At 37.3% G+C, this 17,769-nt stretch overlaps 1 protein-coding gene across 1 annotated transcript in view; it reads right to left on the bottom strand.

Annotated features, from left to right (window-relative positions):
* The window catches only part of LOC131068951 (nardilysin-like), a 250,475-nt gene that overhangs the window by 34,424 nt on the left and 198,282 nt on the right, over nucleotides 1–17,769 (bottom strand). The window contains exons 14-18 of the mRNA XM_058004237.2: nucleotides 16,995–17,177; nucleotides 16,643–16,846; nucleotides 16,345–16,451; nucleotides 15,119–15,272; nucleotides 14,575–14,696 (exon numbers count right to left, since the gene is read on the bottom strand). Coding sequence (XP_057860220.2) covers nucleotides 14,575–14,696; nucleotides 15,119–15,272; nucleotides 16,345–16,451; nucleotides 16,643–16,846; nucleotides 16,995–17,177 — 770 coding nt within the window. The remainder of the gene's footprint in view (nucleotides 1–14,574; nucleotides 14,697–15,118; nucleotides 15,273–16,344; nucleotides 16,452–16,642; nucleotides 16,847–16,994; nucleotides 17,178–17,769) is intronic.

Here is a 17,769-nt window from a genome sequence, read left to right as displayed (position 1 = left end):
TTTGTCCTGGACCGGATCTTCTCTAATGAGAGCCTGCCGACTTGTAGATCCTTCGGACTTTGGAGTCGCCATCTTGATACCTACACAACATTTCAAAATTAGTAATATATCTTGCACTCTAGAAATTAAACTTAAAAGGAAAATTTAAGATTTTAATTAGGAAACTTCATGATAAATCTTGAGTTATCATTTCCTAATTAACCATGTAATACTTAGATTTTTCCAAAACAAATGTCCGAAAATAAAACCTTAAACAAGGGTGTCAAGATGATTTCGCCATACCTCCTCTTGAGTATTAAACTCTAAGAAATGATGTAAAAATAGATGAATTCCGCTAGGCAAAGTTTAAATCATAGCCTCCATTAACCTCCAACACTTAGCAAACTTCGCCTCCAATCTTCTGGATTTCGCTCCTCAAATTGCTCCTCAATTAGTAGAATTTCGCCTCCAACATGCTATATTTCCCTCCTCCAATTCGCACTTCAACTTTGCACTTGAAAAAGGATGAATGAATGATTAAAACTTAAACAAAGCATCTCCTATTATATAGAGCGCTCACCCCTTTGCTTCCTCTAGGCCGACTTGGCAAAAAAAAAGGTAAAAAATAAGTAAAATCTCAAAAAAGGGGGCCGACTTGGCTAATAAAAACAAAATAAGGCCTTGAGCGCTTTATTAAAAATTAATTTTAAATGCCTCCAAAATAAATTTCGATTTTCTAAGGCTTAAAATCAATTTATTAAATGCCAAAATGATTTTGATTTAATGCTAATCCAAATTTCCCAAACGCCTCAAAATTAGCAATTTTGGCGATCTAATGCAATTTGGAGAGTATGAATTTTTAGAACAAGGCTTGATGAAACTCCATGATGATTTCGCCCTGGACCCTCTCTGAGGGTCAGGAGCGATTTTTGAATTTTAGCCTTGAATACTTCGCATCTTGACTTGAAAATCTCTTGGAGGGTAAATTTGTAATGACCCCTTCTCAAACCTGATCCTTTCTGCAACCGTTGGTCTCTTTCTAGGAAGCTCGGAGGCCAGTCGGAGGGTAAAATTAGGGTTTCCTATTTTTGAGGAGGTTTTTTTTGGATGGGTTCATCGTCGGTTCTTTCTGATGGTTCAGAGGGCTTCGCAACGATGTCTTCATCTCAGTTTTTGGAGCAGTTTTCAGAATTTACTATTTTTAGTAAGTTCTATTTTTGGCAGGGCTCGCGTGGCATCGGGCAATCTCTACATCCTGTTCAGTTAACTCCAGGAGCTTGGTCAGGTTCTAGCTTCAGATTTTGGAGTTGTGTGGTCAAGTAACTTTATTTTAATTAAATAATCATTATAATTATAAAGTTGCTTATCCCCCCTTGGCCTAGTCCAACAACTTAAAAACATCACTTAAAAGGGGGACTTTCTGGGTGGCGCCCTCATGGAGGATTTATTTAATATTTTATCCTTGGCCAAAGTCAAAACATGGCGAAATCTTACCAAGGTGATATTTTTATATTATTTCATTTGACTTTTTGGCTAGGTGTGATGGCGCCATGTTGAGGAGGGGATTAGGGTTTGCCTTGGAAATCGAATTAGGGTTTTGAGGAGGCAAGTGAAGCTATTTATTGGAGTCTTGGGAGGATTGAAGGGATCTTTTGGCAGAATTTGTATTTGGGCAGCCGTCTGGCTCTGGACATGCTTCAAGGAATGGAAGCCTTCTAGCATAGGCATCTCTTCTTGCTTGAAAAATAGCAACTAGGGTGATTATATTCTCTATGTAATTGCATTTAGCCGTAGTTTATCATCAGAGTTTTCATTGTAATCATTTAGGCTTATAGTTCATTCAGTTTTCTGCATCCAGAATTCCCGCGACTAATTTCATGTTTTGTTCACAACCAGAAAATACAAAAAAATTGCATTGTGGGTATTAGTTCTTTGCAATTGCCTCACCTAGGCGTTGCATTTCCTTGGGTTTCAGCAAGTTTGGTTCATGCATTTATTTTTAATGACAAATCGTATTTTGCAGCCAGCCGTACCATTTTAAATGCATTGGAAATCGTGCCATTTTTCATTGTGAGGATTTTGCAGTGTTGTTTGAGTCTTTCGCAGGTTTCCACGTCACCAAGGCATTTTGCAACTAGTTTCCGGAGGAAAGAAGATTGTACGAGGAAGAAATGAGCTGTTGGCAGTGATCCATGGGTTCGCGGCTGAATGTGCAGATTTATGTTGAATCAGAAACTCTCTTCTAAAAGGGGAGTTGTGAAAGAATTTCTTTTGATTGTAATCTGACCAGTAGTACTGGCAGTCTTGAACTGTGATCTTGGTTGTAATTGTCAAGCTAACCCAACTTATCTTATCTACCTCCATCCTATGGTAGCTCCTCTCCCTGTTGGGATTGAAAGCACATCCTGGATGTCGAGTGTCTTTTCAGTTTCTGCAATCAATTAAATTCAAGCATTTAAGTTTCACTCCGTCATATGGTAGCCCCTATCCGTCTGGAGTGGGTAGCACATACTTGGCGTTGAGTTCCTTCCAGTTCTAGATTTCAGGGACCCTCTGACCAATGCTCGCCATCTCGGCGCCATACTGGTTAGAGTTCTTTGCATAAGCAACTAAGACCCTCTGACCAATGCTCGCCATCCCGGCGCCATACTGGTTAGAGTTCTTTTCATAAGCAACTAAGATCCTCTGACCAATGCTCATCCATACGGTGCCATTCTGGTTAGGGTTGCTTCAGCAAATCAAATACTTTTTCTCAGAACTAATTGATCACTCATATAGTTGTTGTAATTAAGTTGATCAAAAATTTAAAAAAAAATTGGCTAGGGATATTTCAAAATTGATATCCAGTTAATGTGTTGCACTTCAAATTTGACATTTTGCGTGAGGAAAAATAGGTGGAAATGTCAATTTCGCCCTGGAACTTCGGTGAAGGTCAGGAGCGACTTTTCAATCTTGCTCTTAATCCTTCATCTTTTGGATTCCAAATTGCTTCCAAGACATAAAATATCATCTCTTCTTCCTATCCAAACAAGATTTGGTCTCATTCCTCAAACAAAGGAGAGGATCCTGAAAAATCGCTATGGGCCCTCTCTGAGGGTCAGGAGCGACTTTTTGATTTTAGGCTTGATTCTTCATCATTTTTCATTGAAACTTCATTCGTCATTAAGCAACATCCTTCCTTTATCCATCTCATCCAAACTCGCTTTGTTGTTGCAAGGTAAAATGAGGATTTTCAATAATTTTGCTCTGAGCCCTCTCTGAGGGTCAGGAGCGATTTTTTATTTTTTCACAAAAATCATCAAGTTTCAAAGGCAAAACAATATTCATCATGTTTTTGGAGGTCTCTTCTCCTTATCCTAACCTTGCCTTAGCACCATTTTGAAGAAAACATGCCTTTTTTGAAAATCTCGCTATGGGCCTTCAGTTAGGGTCAGGAGCGACTTTTGGGTTTTAGGCAAATTCCTTTATCTTTTAATCTTCAAATCACCTCCAAGGCATAACACATCATGTTCTCCTCATGTCCAAGCAAGATTTTATCTCAATTTTTCAAACCAAGGAGAGAAAACTGGAAAATCGCTATGGGCCCTCTCTGAGGGTCCGTAGCGATTTTTGTAATTGCCTTCAAAATATTGATTCTCAGCGATTTCTTTTCACTTCAAGGCTTTTCAAACATCGTTTCTAACCCATGCCTAACCTTAGCTTTCCTCAAACTTGGATGAAAACTTCCTATTTTAGGTTTCTCGCTGTGGGCCCTCTCTGAGGGTCCGGAGCGATTTCTCGCTGTGGGCCTTCAGTGAGGGTCAAGAGCGATTTTTTCATTTTGGGTTGATTTCTTCTTGTGGTGATCCTTCAAATTATATTCAACAGATAGAACATGCTTTCCTTCATCCCTTCCAATCATAAAATCACTTTGATCTTGTAAGAATAATGCATATTTGAAAATCTCGCTGTGGACCCTCTCTGAGGGTCAGGAGCGATTTTTGCTACCTGGACCAAAATGTTTCACTTTTCATCTAAAAATCACTTTGCCAAGGGAGATATCGTCTTGTTCTTTGCTATGAATAAAAATTCATGTCCAAGAAAGGTCCAAAAATGTGCACACAAAGAAAATCGCTGTGGGCCCTCTCTGAGGGTCAGGAGCGATTTTTCCTTTCCTGGGCAAAACTCCTTCAATTTATCATCTTTGATCAAGTCTAGATACCTCATTATGTTCATTCTATCCTTCATCATGCTCTTGACCTCTCAAATCGACCAAATAAGGCTTGCAATGACCCTTATAAGATTTCTCGCTGTGGGCCCTCTCTGAGGGTCAGGAGCGATTTTTCTGTTTTCAGCAAGGTCCTTCATCATTTCTAGCCAAAACTTCTTTAGGTGGGTGGAGAAAGTTATTCATTTCCCCTTCATGATCAAAACTTAGTCCTTTTCCATTGCAAAATGAAGGAAATCAAAATCTCGCTGTGGACCCTCTCTGAGGGTCAGGAGCGAAATTTGACCTTTTGAACTCTCCGTCAGGATAATTTTATGGAATATAACATTTAAGTATAAACTTATACTTTAAGTTATATTCCATATATACTTTCAGGATGTTTGAGAGTGGTTTCAGACCTCCAGGAGCTATATTGCAAAATCTAGTTTTTGGAGGATTTTCAGTTTCCAGACTTAGTCAAATTTCAGGATCAGGACATTCCAGACTTAGCCAAATTTCAGGATCAAGACCTCAATCAAGCAGGACCTGCTATCCAGGTGATCCCCTTGGCGACGCTCAAAATGCAAAGGCTAACTGACAAAACCCTAAAAGACCTAAAAAGACAAACCCTAGAAAGCAAAAAGCAGGGGTCCCCATTTGCAATGGGGCGATGTGTGAAATGGTCACAACAATACCTTGATGACATAACTGTTTTTTCGAAGCATGCAGCTGACCATCTTGGTCATCTTGAGCAAGTGTTCATGAAATGCAGGGAGTATGGTGTGTCCTTGAACCCTAGCAAGTGTGTATTTGCTACTGATCAAGGAAGATTGCTACGACACATCGTATCCAAGGAGGGTTTAACCATTGATCCAGAGCGAGTGGAGGCTATTCTTTCTCTTCCACTCCCCAGTCACAAGAAAGGATTGCAAAGTTTCTTTGGTAGGATCAACTTTGTGAGGAGGTTCATTCCCAACCTTGCCACCCTGGTAAAACCCCTCACTTCCATGTTGAAGAAAAACTTGGCTTTCAGTTGGACCAAGGAAGGACGGACTGATTTCGAAGAGATCAAACAAGCAATTGCTCAGGCCCCTACCCTCGTCAATCCTATATATGAAAGGGATGTTATCCTCTATACCTTCAGAGGAGAATCTAGCATTTCAGCTGTCCTAACACAGCTAAACAATGACAAGTTGGAGCAACCTATTGCTTTCTTTAGTGAGGGGCTTAAGGACTATGAACTTAGATATAGCTATGTAGAGAAGCAAGTCCTCACTGTTGTAAGGGCATTAAAAAAGTTCAAGCACATATTGTCCAACAACAGGATCCAGCTCTTAGTTCTGCATGCAAGTGTCAAGGATTTCCTTCTAAACAAGGATATCAATGAGAAGAGGGTTGGGTGGATAACCAAGGTCGTGGAGTATGACATCAACATCAAGATCACCAAGCTTGTAAGAGGCAAGGGCCTATGTGAACAACTTGTCTCATCTTCTCGGACTACTTCAAAGGTCACCCTTGTGTTACAAGAAGATCAACCAACTGACAACAACACTCAATTCAGTTGGGTAAGTGACATGACCACCTTCTTAATGGAAGGTAGATACCCCCAAGGTCTGGACCGGACCAAAAGAAGACATTTCAGGTTGCAGTCCATTCCCTATGTCTTAGTGAATGGTACTCTTTTTCGAAAAAGACTCCAATGGTAATGGAGTCTTACTAAGATGCATCGAGCAAAACCAAGTCAGCAGATTGTTAGAGGAATTTCATGATGGCTCTTCAGGGGGCCACTTCTCTGCAAGGACTATGGCTATCAAAATAATGAGGGTTGGTTATTACTGGCCATTCTTATTCAGTGACTCACATAGATGGGTGAAGAATTGCAAGAAATGTGCTCTCTTCTCTGGGAAGCAAAGACTAGCTGCCCTACCTCTTCATCCCATCCAAGTAGATCAACCATTCGCCCAATGGGGTTTAGACTTCATTGGCATGATAAACCCACTTTCTAGTGCTGGCCATAAGTGGATCTTGGCCGCAACAAATTACTTCACTAGGTGGACGGAGGCAGTCGCATTGAGGGATGCTACTGAGGCCTCAGTGTTAGAATTCCTTGAGGGAATTGTGACAAGATTCGGTGTCCCCTCCACCATCATATCAGACAATGCCAAGGAATTTGTTGGAACCCAAATCAGTTCTTGGGCAGTTAAGCATGGTGTATACTTGAAGACATCATCCAACTATTACCCTCAGGGTAATGGCTTAGCTGAATCTTCCAACAAGAAACTCATCAGGATAATTAAAAGGACAATTGAAGACAATCAGAGGGCATGGCACACTAAGTTGAGGACAGCCTTATGGGCTGACAGGATCACACCCAAGCGGGCGATTGGTAACTCCCCTTTGATTATGATGCACCCACTTTACTTTTCCTGAAAATGCAAAGGAAATCCGTTCCAAGGATGCACTCAAGTCTGAATTGTCTGCTGCTCCAAAGAGTGATGTCAAATTTGCCATAAAAACCAACAAATATTCATGAACATCACTCCCAAATGTGGTGCTCAAGAATAGGGTTAAACCCTAGTCAAATTGTCAACAGTCCACCAAGAGAAATCACCTCTAATGGCAGGCGAATCAGGTCTGCTTCGCTGTTGTACCAGATCTGTAACTTAATTTTTCACCAAAATAATGGTGAGGCTCGGATGATGATGGGCTGGCAGTTTTATGTGCTGATGAGCTCTACAAGTGAGGCCTCAAAGTCACCATATGCCAAAACACCAACGGCCCACGCATAACACAACCCACTCACCACGGTGACCAAGCTCATGAAGAGGAAGCATCTGATGGCTTCTCGAAACAAACAAGAATAGCTACCTCAAAAAAAGGCATAAAAAAAATTGTCTCCACAAATGAAAACTAGTCGATGAAAGCAATTAGTTCGACCCAGATGATGTTGAAACAGAAAGCCAAGAGCCAAAAAATAAATGCCTGATAAAATCATCTCAACCAAATGAAATGAAGTTGCCTTCAAAAAAGATCGCTGCCAACTAGGATCTCAATGCAGGGAAATCATATTCACACTTCATCTTTTAATGAAGTCGTTGTTGTTTGCTTGATTTATTAATCACTCCACATACAGAATCGTTGTTCATATATCAACTTGGATTCTTTTATCTTTAATTACATATGTCTTGGAACATACCCAAAAGGATGTTATCTTCTATATGTCAACTTGTCATAGCTCTCGATAGTTTTGTTAACAGTTGTATAACATTCTTTAATCAAGAAATTTATTTATGGTCACCGCTTTACTAAATAGCTTGCCGCCGATACCCTATCCATGTGATGTTTGAAGACGATATTCTTTACCTCTCTTTTTTATTTTCGATTCATGGTTTGAATAATAATATCAAATCGAAACCTTTTCTCTTATTAATCGACTTATATGATTAATGGGTGGTCTTCTGAAGATTGCCAACCGCCATATAAATTACGTGGTCTTCAACTCCATGAAGCATGATTTCATAGATCTAGCTGCTGCCACCATACAATCTGTCGCCTTCTCCGGTATCGTGAGAAACAGTAATGGTTTTAGTCACTTCTCTTAATATTCCTTTGACTGTGATTTCATGTCATTGAATACATATATGTATTTCGACTTGCCTCTTAGTAATAATCAATTCGTATTTGATGTAAAACAAGGAGTTGATTCTGTGCTTGAGTTGAACCCATCTTGTCACTAAAGAGCAAGCACAAGAAAGAATCTGCTCTGATACCTTGTTATTTTTATAGTATGCTCGATTAACCATGGGACAATTGTTAATGCATAGATAGCTTCGGTAAGATAAATGATTGAATGAGAGATAAATGAAGTCTCTCATTCAATCATTTATCATATCGATTATTAAAATGAATAAACTCAAGCATTCAATTGATAAACATTCTTTATTTATGATGATTAACTGTTCATTATCATAGTATCCCGATTTGATAATCTATTTGTATTCACCGATTGACAAATCGAGTTAACCATTGCAAATACGACTTAATGATTATCGGTTAGACTATCGATTAATATCGATAATAGTTTATGTTTGCACCGATTAAATATTGGGTGGTATATTAAACTCACACCGATTGATATCGGGTGTTAAGGATAGTGTTCGAAGTATTAAATATAACCATACACCGCTTGGCATACACCGATAATTATCGGCTGTTAAATATACACCGGTTGGTTAATAAAACGCCATACACCATTATAGCGAGGGGGCACGATCAAGTGATGTCTTGGTCGGCCATGTCCAAAAGACATGGCCGGTCAAGGCATCGCTTGACCGTACCCAGCCCACTATATATGTCAAATGGTATGTGTGAGAATGGACATCGAAATTTATAAATGCTCCTCTCTCCTGCCACACAAAAGAAGATAATCAAATTCATATAATAATTCAGTAATAGATAAAACTAAGTGGAATATAACTTGCATATTGAATGTAAATTAAACATCATTTACATGATATCAGAGCTATAGTTAAATCGAACCTAAGGCTGTTCAATTTTACATAAAATTCAAATCAAGCATATATTCAACATCACAATCCTATCAATGGCTAGCGCTATTAGATTTGAAGACAGACTCGCAGGAGGTGACGACTTCTCTGCATGGAAATTCAGAATTCAAATGATTCTAAAAGAAAACAAAATTGAATCATTTGTAAAGACTGAAACTAAAGAACCTGAGACTGAACCTGACAAAGCAATTTGGAAAGAAGGAAATGATAAGGCTATCAAAATCATAGTTGATGGGGTAAGGAACAACATTATGCCCATTATAAAGAAACATGAAACAGCCTTCAACATGTTCAAAGCACTTGAAGACGCTTTTAAAATATAGAATGTCAGTAGAACCTTGGCTCTAAAAAGAGAGATAAATCACATAGCCATGATAAAAGGAGAATCAGTCAATGCCTACTTCATGTGAATAACTACCCTAAGGGATGAACTGGCAACCCTTGGATATGAGATCCAAAGCAAAGAATTAACCCTCATTGCTTTAGATGGGTTGCCTAGCATCTGGGAAACATTCGTCCAAGGCATCAGTGCAAGGGATAACTTCCCAAAATTCGATAGGCTAAAGGTTGACTATCTCCAAGAGGAATCAACACAAAATAAGAAAGGGATCAAACAGAAGAATATAGATGAAGATCTTCAAGTTCTAAATACGAACTCAAACAAGAAAGCCAAGCAAAAGCAATTCAAGAAGAGAAAAGGTCGTCACGGCAAGAACTCCTTCAAGGACCTCTCTCAAATTCAGTGTTACAGATGTGACAAATTTGGGCACTATGTTGCCAAATGTCCAGAAAGAGCTAAACAAGCCACATTTGACAAAACAGGAAAATCCAAAAGGGAAGAGGACTCCGAGAAGTATGTGATCTATTCAGCACTCACAAATCAAGCATCAAACAAAGTGAACTCCTGGGTGATCGACAGTGGCTCATCCAGACACATCGCAGGATTCAGAGAAGTACTAGACTCCATGAAAGAGGAGAATGATGAGAACGTAACCATCAGAGATGACTCTACACACCCTGTCAAAGGAGTTGGAAATTGCACCATCAAACTAAAGTCAGGTGTATCATTACAACTTAGACGAGTGCTCTATGTTCCAGGCATTAAGAGGAATCTAGTCTCAATATCAGCACCGGAGGACAATGGATACAGAGTGACCTTCATGGACAACAAATTATTGGCTTAGTCAAAGAACTCATCCATCAAGAAAGCTAAAACAATTGGTCAAAGACAAGGCTACTTGTATGAGCTATGCACAGAGCCCAACTTAGCCCTTATTCATGAAACTACAGATGCCAATGAAATCTAGCATAGAACACTAGGCCACCTAAATTTTAGAGCTTTATCATCAATGGGAGACCTTGTCACAGGTCTACCTAAGCTAAAGCAATATCATTCAAGGGCATGCACAGGATGTGCCCTAGGTAAAGATACTAAGGGTGCTTTTCAAAGTAGTACTAGGAAAACAAGTAAAATTTTAGAGTTAGTTCATTCTGATGTATGTGGAGCTATGTCTGTAAATTCATTAGGGGGATTTCTGTTTTATGTAATATTTGTTGATGACTACTCTAGGAAAACCTAGATCTACTTTCTGAAATGTAAAGAATCAGAAAAGATCCTTAATAGGTTTAAAGAATTCAAATCACTAACAGAGAACTACTCGGGGAAACAAAATTAAAACCCTAAGAACTGATAATGGGGGGGAATACACATCAGAATTATTTAAAGAGTTTTTTAAAAATTCAGGGATTAAGAGGGAGTTAACAATACCTTACAATCCTCAACAAAATGGGATAGCAGAAAGAAAAAAAAAATAGGACAATCATTGAAGCTGCCAAAGCTATGATTCTTGATCAGAATCAAACTATCAATCTTTGGGCAGAAGCAACTAGCACTGTTGTATATATTCAAAACAGATGTCCTCACTCTCATCTTGAAGATAAGACCCCTGAGGAAGTCTTTACTAAATCAAAACCGGATATAAGCCACCTTAGGATTTTTGGATGCCTTGTCTATATTCATGTACCTAAGGAGAAAAGATTAAAATTAGAGCCCTCTGGAAAAAGGGGAATCTTTGTAGGATATAGTGAAACCTCCAAAGCCTACAGGATATATATACCTAGTCAAAAGAATATTGAACTAAGCAGGGATGTGATCTTTGAAGAAAACTTAGCCTTCAAAAGAGCCCAAAGCTCACTAGACCCTGAAGTCTATATCCCCACCCCTAGCTTCGATAGAGATCCTACTCCTGAGCTTCAGAGGGAGAATCCTGAGGAAACTATAAGTGAAACTCAAAGTTCACCTAGAAAAAACCTCAAGAAAAGACCACTATGGGCCACCAAAACTGTAGAAGAAGCTCAGAAGTTTGTTGCTCCTTTAGGAACCTTTAGAGAAAGCAAAAGGCCTAATAAATTCACTAGCTATGTTGCCCTTATGAATGATCTCTCTAAAGCTGAACCAAACAATGTATCGGATGCACTTGAACATCAAGTATGGAAGGATACCATGTCTGAAGAGTATCAGTCCATTATGAAAAATGATGTTTGGGAGATTGTTCCTAGGCCAACTAAGAAATCTGTGGTTTCATCTAAATGGCTTTTCAAGATCAAACATGCTACAGACGGCAGTATTGAAAAACACAAGGCCAGATTTGTAGCTAGAGGGTGGTTCTCACAAAGGGAAGGAATAGATTATGAAGAAACTTTTGCACCTGTTGCCAGGTATACATCAGTAACAGCTGTATTAGCCATTGCAGCAGCAAAGGGATGGAAGGTACACCAAATGGATGTTAAGACAGCTTTCCTAAATGGTGAGATCTCAGAAGAAGTCTACCTAGAGCAACCTGAAGGATTTGAAATTCATGATGCAGAGTCTCATGTGTGTAGACTCAAGAAAGCTCTCTATGGGAATAAACAGGCTCCCAGGGCCTGGTATGAAAGAATTGACACCTATTTCTCAAGACTAGGCTTCTCCAAAAATGATGCAAATCCTAATCTCTACTACAAAAGAAATAAAGGTGATATGCTAATATTGATTTTATATGTTGATGACTTATTAATCACAGGAAATGATCACCTTATAGATCAATGCAAGAAAGATCTATCCAAAGAATTTGATATGAAGGACTTGGGACTCCTTCATTACTTCCTAGGATTGGAAGTATGGCAGAATTATGACAACATTATACTAAACCAAGGAAAGTATACCTTGGATATTTTGAAGAGATTCGGAATGCTAAACTGTAGACCCATGACCTCTCCTATGGAAACCAATTTACATAAACTTAAAGAAGCAACAACAGAGTCACAACCTGCTAATCCTACTCAATACAGACAGATGATTGGGTCCCTGATGTACCTGGTAAATACAAGACCAAATATCTGTTATGCAGCTAATGCTCTAAGTCAGTTTATGTGTGAACCAAACAAGATACACCTGGTTGCAATAAAACACAATATGAGATACCTACAAGGTACCCTAAACCTTGGTCTCAAATATGAGAAAGTTGATATAGACCTACATGGATTTACAAATTCAGATTGGGCTGGAAGTGTGACTGACAGGAAAAGCACTTCAGGGTGTTGCTTCAGTCCAGGTTCAGCTATGATATCTTGGATCAGCAGGAAGCAGCCTTTTGTAGCTCAAAGCTCCACCGAGGCAGAATACATTGCAGCTTCTATGGCTGCCCAAGAGGCAGTATGGCTCAGGAAGTTGTGTGTGGGGTTGTTTGGAGAACCTATGAAACCCACTATTATACACTGTGACAACCAGAGCTGCATAAAACTTTCAGTATATCCAGTGTTTCATGACAGATCCAAGCATATTGAGATTCCATACCACTATGTGCGAGATATGGTTGACAGGAATGCAATCCAATTAGAATATGTTTGTACAGGAGATCAAACTGCAGATATTCTCACCAAACCTCTTTTCAGAGTGAAGGTTGATCACTTCAGAAAAGGTTTAGGTATGATAGAAAGGTAAATTACTTTGTAATCTGTATTTGCATATCTATAAGATGTTTAATGCGTAAACTTATTTGTCATGATAGGACATGTTTGGATTTTATCCCCTAGGTTCATATCTAAGAGGTGACAATCTCTCAAAGATAATGAACACTTGTACGGAGACATTATAAGGTGACAATCTTATAATGTCCAAACCAGTTATCATGTTGGATCTCTGGTGGATCATGGATGAAGCCATGATTGTGTTGTGGTAAAACATTCATACGAAGTGTTAGTGCCCTTACCATAAATTGGATAAAGGTGAGAATTGAATATTTTCTCATATGATTATCCTTAAGTATTATGTGCTTAGGTAATACTGATATCACGTTCTAAGGTGATATCTTGTCATCACAAGACTAATGTGATTGACATTTTGTATCACGTGGTTAGGTGATACTTCATATCTCGTGAGTATATGATATGATCCCCTAGAAAATTAAAATATGTAAAAGAATGCTAACTATCAATTGAATTGTGATGCTTGATACACTATTCTTATTTATCTTACCTAGCTAAGAGGGAGTGTTAATGCATAGATAGCTTCGGTAAGATAAATGATTGAATAAGAGATAAATGAAGTCTCTCATTCAATCATTTATCATATCGAGTATTAAAATGAATAAAATCAAGCATTCAATTGATAAACATTCTTTATTTATGATGATTAACTGTTCATTATCATAGTATCCCGATTTGATAATCTATTCGTATTCACCGATTGACAAATCGAGTTAACCATTGCAAATACGACTTAATGATTATTGGTTAGACTATCGATATTAGTTTATGTTTGCACCGATTAAATATTAGGTGGTATATTAAACTCACACCGATTGATATCGAGTGTTAAGGATAGTGTTCGAAGTATTAAATATAACCATACACCGTTTGGCATACACCGATAATTATCGGGTGTTAAATATACACCGGTTGGTTAATAAAACGCCATACACCATTATAGCGAGGGGGCACGATCAAGTGATGTCTTGATCGGCCATGTCCAAAAGACATGGTCGGTCAAGGCATCGCTTGACCGTACCCAGCCCACTATATATGTCAATGGTATGTGTGAGAATGGACATCAAAATTTATAAATGCTCCTCTCTCCTACCACACAAAAGAAGATAATCAGATTCATATAATAATTTAGTAATAGATAAAACTAAGTGGAATATAACTTGCATATTGAATGTAAATTGAACATCATTTACAGCAATAACTCTTAATGCCCTCCCAACCATAGACGATATATTTGCCTGCCCAAAGGGGCACTCTAATTTATATTGATCTGCATATTTTGTTATATTGTTATGTCCTCCTTTGAATGAGATCACACATCTCATTATGTATATGTGAGAGATGTCTATACACCAAGGCTCGCCACTCTTCCAAGTGGCACCAATTATTACATTATTAATATAATATAATATTTATTGTATTATCATTTAATATAATAATTATACATTATAATTATAATATAATTATATTATCACATAATAATATAATAATATAAATATAATCACAACCTTTGTGATATCAATGTCGGCCTGTGGATTCCGACCACAAGTACAATAAAATCAACAGATCACTTATACCATGTAGATCATGCACTACAAGTTCTCAAACACCATCTCTATACTCAGAATATTATAGGGATGGAAAAAATATATTTTATAAGCAAATAAATACAATCTTATCAACAGAATCTTCTTGATACAAAAACAAATGTATTTTACATTGAAATGAACAGTTATTATAAATTACTTTATTATCAACAAAATGCTAACTGAGAATATTATAAGCATGAAAAAAAAAGTCGATAATAACAAATACCTTTTTTCTACAATTTGATTCCAATGTCGGTTGGTTTCGTCAATGAGAGAGGGGTCTTTCTCTAATTTCTTTGCTTGTAACCCACTTTTGTAGTTTTCAAATTCTTTATCATCCATATCACTCTGCAAACAATTTAACCAAACAGGAGAGAATGGTAAGGTACACTACATTGTGCAGTTTCATACATAACTCGATTAAAAAATTGAAGTCACATGATAAGCATCCACAAAAAGATAGGGATTGCACTTTATAAACAGTTCCATGCAATATAATACTTCTGAAACAGAGTACTTAGAACATCAAATGATGAATATCATCTGGGTGAAATTAATGGTAAAGGATCTTAAATAAAAAAACGATTAAACTAGAAATAGGGATCAAGTAAGTAAACAAGAATCATTAGATTCTTCAATAAGCAAGCAACGTCTTGTAAGTTGATGAATAGTATATAGAAAGGCACAAAGGATAATAAGCCTCAACAAAACAAAAAAGCTCTTGGTGACAACTTGTAAGTAAAAATGAAACACAACACTCTAGGTATTACCAGAATTTGTTCCACTTTATCAATAAAGGCATGTATCCTCTCTTGCAAATATGGTGGGCTAAGCTTGGAAGATTGAACACGGTAACAAAAACCAATCACTCGATGTGTCATTCTGGTGCCACAATCCACGACATACCCAAGCTGCTCCTTTGTCCTGCATTTTGCAAAATATAAGCAAGGTGTTACTCTTGCCTTCAGCATAACATCCCTTCCATCTAATTTTTAACATTTGATAGAAATATTCAAATGAGATACTCCATGGATATAAGCCTGCATAACATTTGCATTTATTTGGCAAATGGCGTGTTGAAATGCAAAGGCAAATCATTGTAGAATAAATTGCAAAAAAATTAACTGTTATAGCAAATTAGAGAAAATCAGGTGTCATTCTGACCCAGCACATGGCATAGAAGTTAAAGATAGGATTTGACTGAAAAAATACAAGAAATCAATAAAACTTAGTAAGTTTTCCAATTACACAGCTTGATGTGTTCTGTTTTTTTCCTCATATTTTAGACTCACAAGACAAAAAAGTCAGAGCACAATGAAACTAATTTGTTTGGCTGTTTTTGTGAACATGCTTATCATTCTCTAGTTTGCTCTCTCTTTTTCAAACTCATTTTAAACCCAGGAAATTATAAAATACAATTACATTTTACATTTTGTCTCAATGCCAGGTAAACGGAATGGTACTATGAAATAAGCTTAAGCTAGCTTTCTATGGTACAAATATTAAAAACAATATCTACTATGCTCTTGGTTATTGCTACATCCCTCAGCCATATAGCTGCAGAATACAGAAAGGGACAATTGCTTGCAGTGTTGTATGCCACAATTGCTATTGTAGTGAGCATTCAATATGTTCTCTCTCATGCTGTGACTTCAGGAGTGTTGCTGGGGTTCCAGATTGTCAATTCCCACTCAGATGTATAATTATTATCGAACATTTATGGAACCTGAACCTTTACAACTTTATAAAGCTTCAACCTAACTCTCAGATCCCTTTATTTAAAAGTAATGGCGCCATTTACAAATATTTTCTAGCATTCTCTGAATGAGCAGAAAACTAGAATTAAGTCTCAATATCATCCAGGGATAAGATAACCAGCCTTGGTTGTTCAACAAGACAAGTGTAATAATTGAGAAATTATAACATGCTATATTAATATTATTAAACTTTGTAAACTTTCACAACATGATGATGGAAATGTATATTTATTAAACACCTGAGCTGGTTGAAAAAAGGCTCGTGGGCAATTTCTTCAAAAAGATCAGCTACAGCCCTTGCTCTGGTTGATTTTTGACCAAGATCTTGATCAATTTGGAAATAAAGCTACAAAGAAAATATAACAGTGAGTAAATGGATAAGAACCAATGCTAAAATTAAATTCACTCTGAAATTGACAATGCACAAACTATAATTTCAAGTAGCATTAAAAATTCAAACATGACGGATAAAAAGATCCTAAAGCAATAAATACTTTAAAACCAGTCATTGCTGTCCAGAAAATTTTCTCAACTTACCTCGACAGCAGAATTTTCCTCTGATTTATTCTTCACATTTGCATTACAGACGAGGTAGCCCCTAGATGGCAGTCTCAAAACTTTCTCTTTGTGCCGCATTTCATCTGGCAGAGCTAATGCTGAAAATGTGTTTTTGAATATATTTGCAATTGTGGTAGCCTCAATCTCAGAAAGGTTACCATGACAAAGACCTTCAATATATAACTGCAATCAGCAAAGAATATTTCATATTTCTTTCCATATGTAATGGTCTGTAATACAAAAGCATATGAAGTGTAGATAAATGAGCTGTTTACAAATATTAGATAAAGATCACTTATAGGATGACAAATGGTATAAAAAGAAAAACCACCTGGCTAAGAAGTTCTGGGATAAAAGTTGTCAAGTCTGATAGAGACAACGAAAGAAGACATGCAAGTTTGTCATCAACGTGCCAAAAATGCTCTCGCAAAATTTGTAACCTTAAATATGTCGAATGCTTTAAAGGTTTCATATTTGTATTTCTGTAGTTCCTTTCCATGTCCTCTTTCACCACCTGGAAATGCAAATATGCCATAAGATTAACATTGATTTGATTTTTTATCTGGCTACCACTTTTCAAGGGAGTTTAAATTTAAAGAAAGCAGATAAAAAATTTAATTTAAAATTCAACAGCTTTTTATAAACAGATGAAAGTGTCCATTCAGTAGTATTGTTTAAAAGGGCTCCATGGCACCACATTCATGGAAAGCACTGTGCATGAAGTAGATTTAATGATTGTTTCAATTCATGCAATGTTACCCAAATCTGGATTTCCCTCAGTTCTGTCAAAATTTCAGAAATATAAGAAAAATTTTCAGCATTTACCAAAACTTAGAGATCTAGATATCATTGCATGAATCATTGGTTCAATTCAAATGCAAGGGTATACCCGAAAAGTAACACCAGACTTAGCAAGTTGATAATGTTTCATCTGTCACTAAAAAGAATCAAACAATTCACAACTAGAAGAAATGCCTGTAACACTCCATATGCATGAAATTGAGAAATCTAACAGACTCTGCAATATCTTCTCAGTAATTTGTAAAGAAGAATTGAAAAATCACATAAAGGAAGAAATAGAAATCAGTCTCAAATACATGTGTCCA

Source organism: Cryptomeria japonica, chromosome 7 (genome assembly GCF_030272615.1).
Source record: "Cryptomeria japonica chromosome 7, Sugi_1.0, whole genome shotgun sequence".
Lineage (NCBI taxonomy): Eukaryota > Viridiplantae > Streptophyta > Pinopsida > Cupressales > Cupressaceae > Cryptomeria > Cryptomeria japonica.
This window is presented reverse-complemented; position numbering and strand designations above follow the sequence as displayed.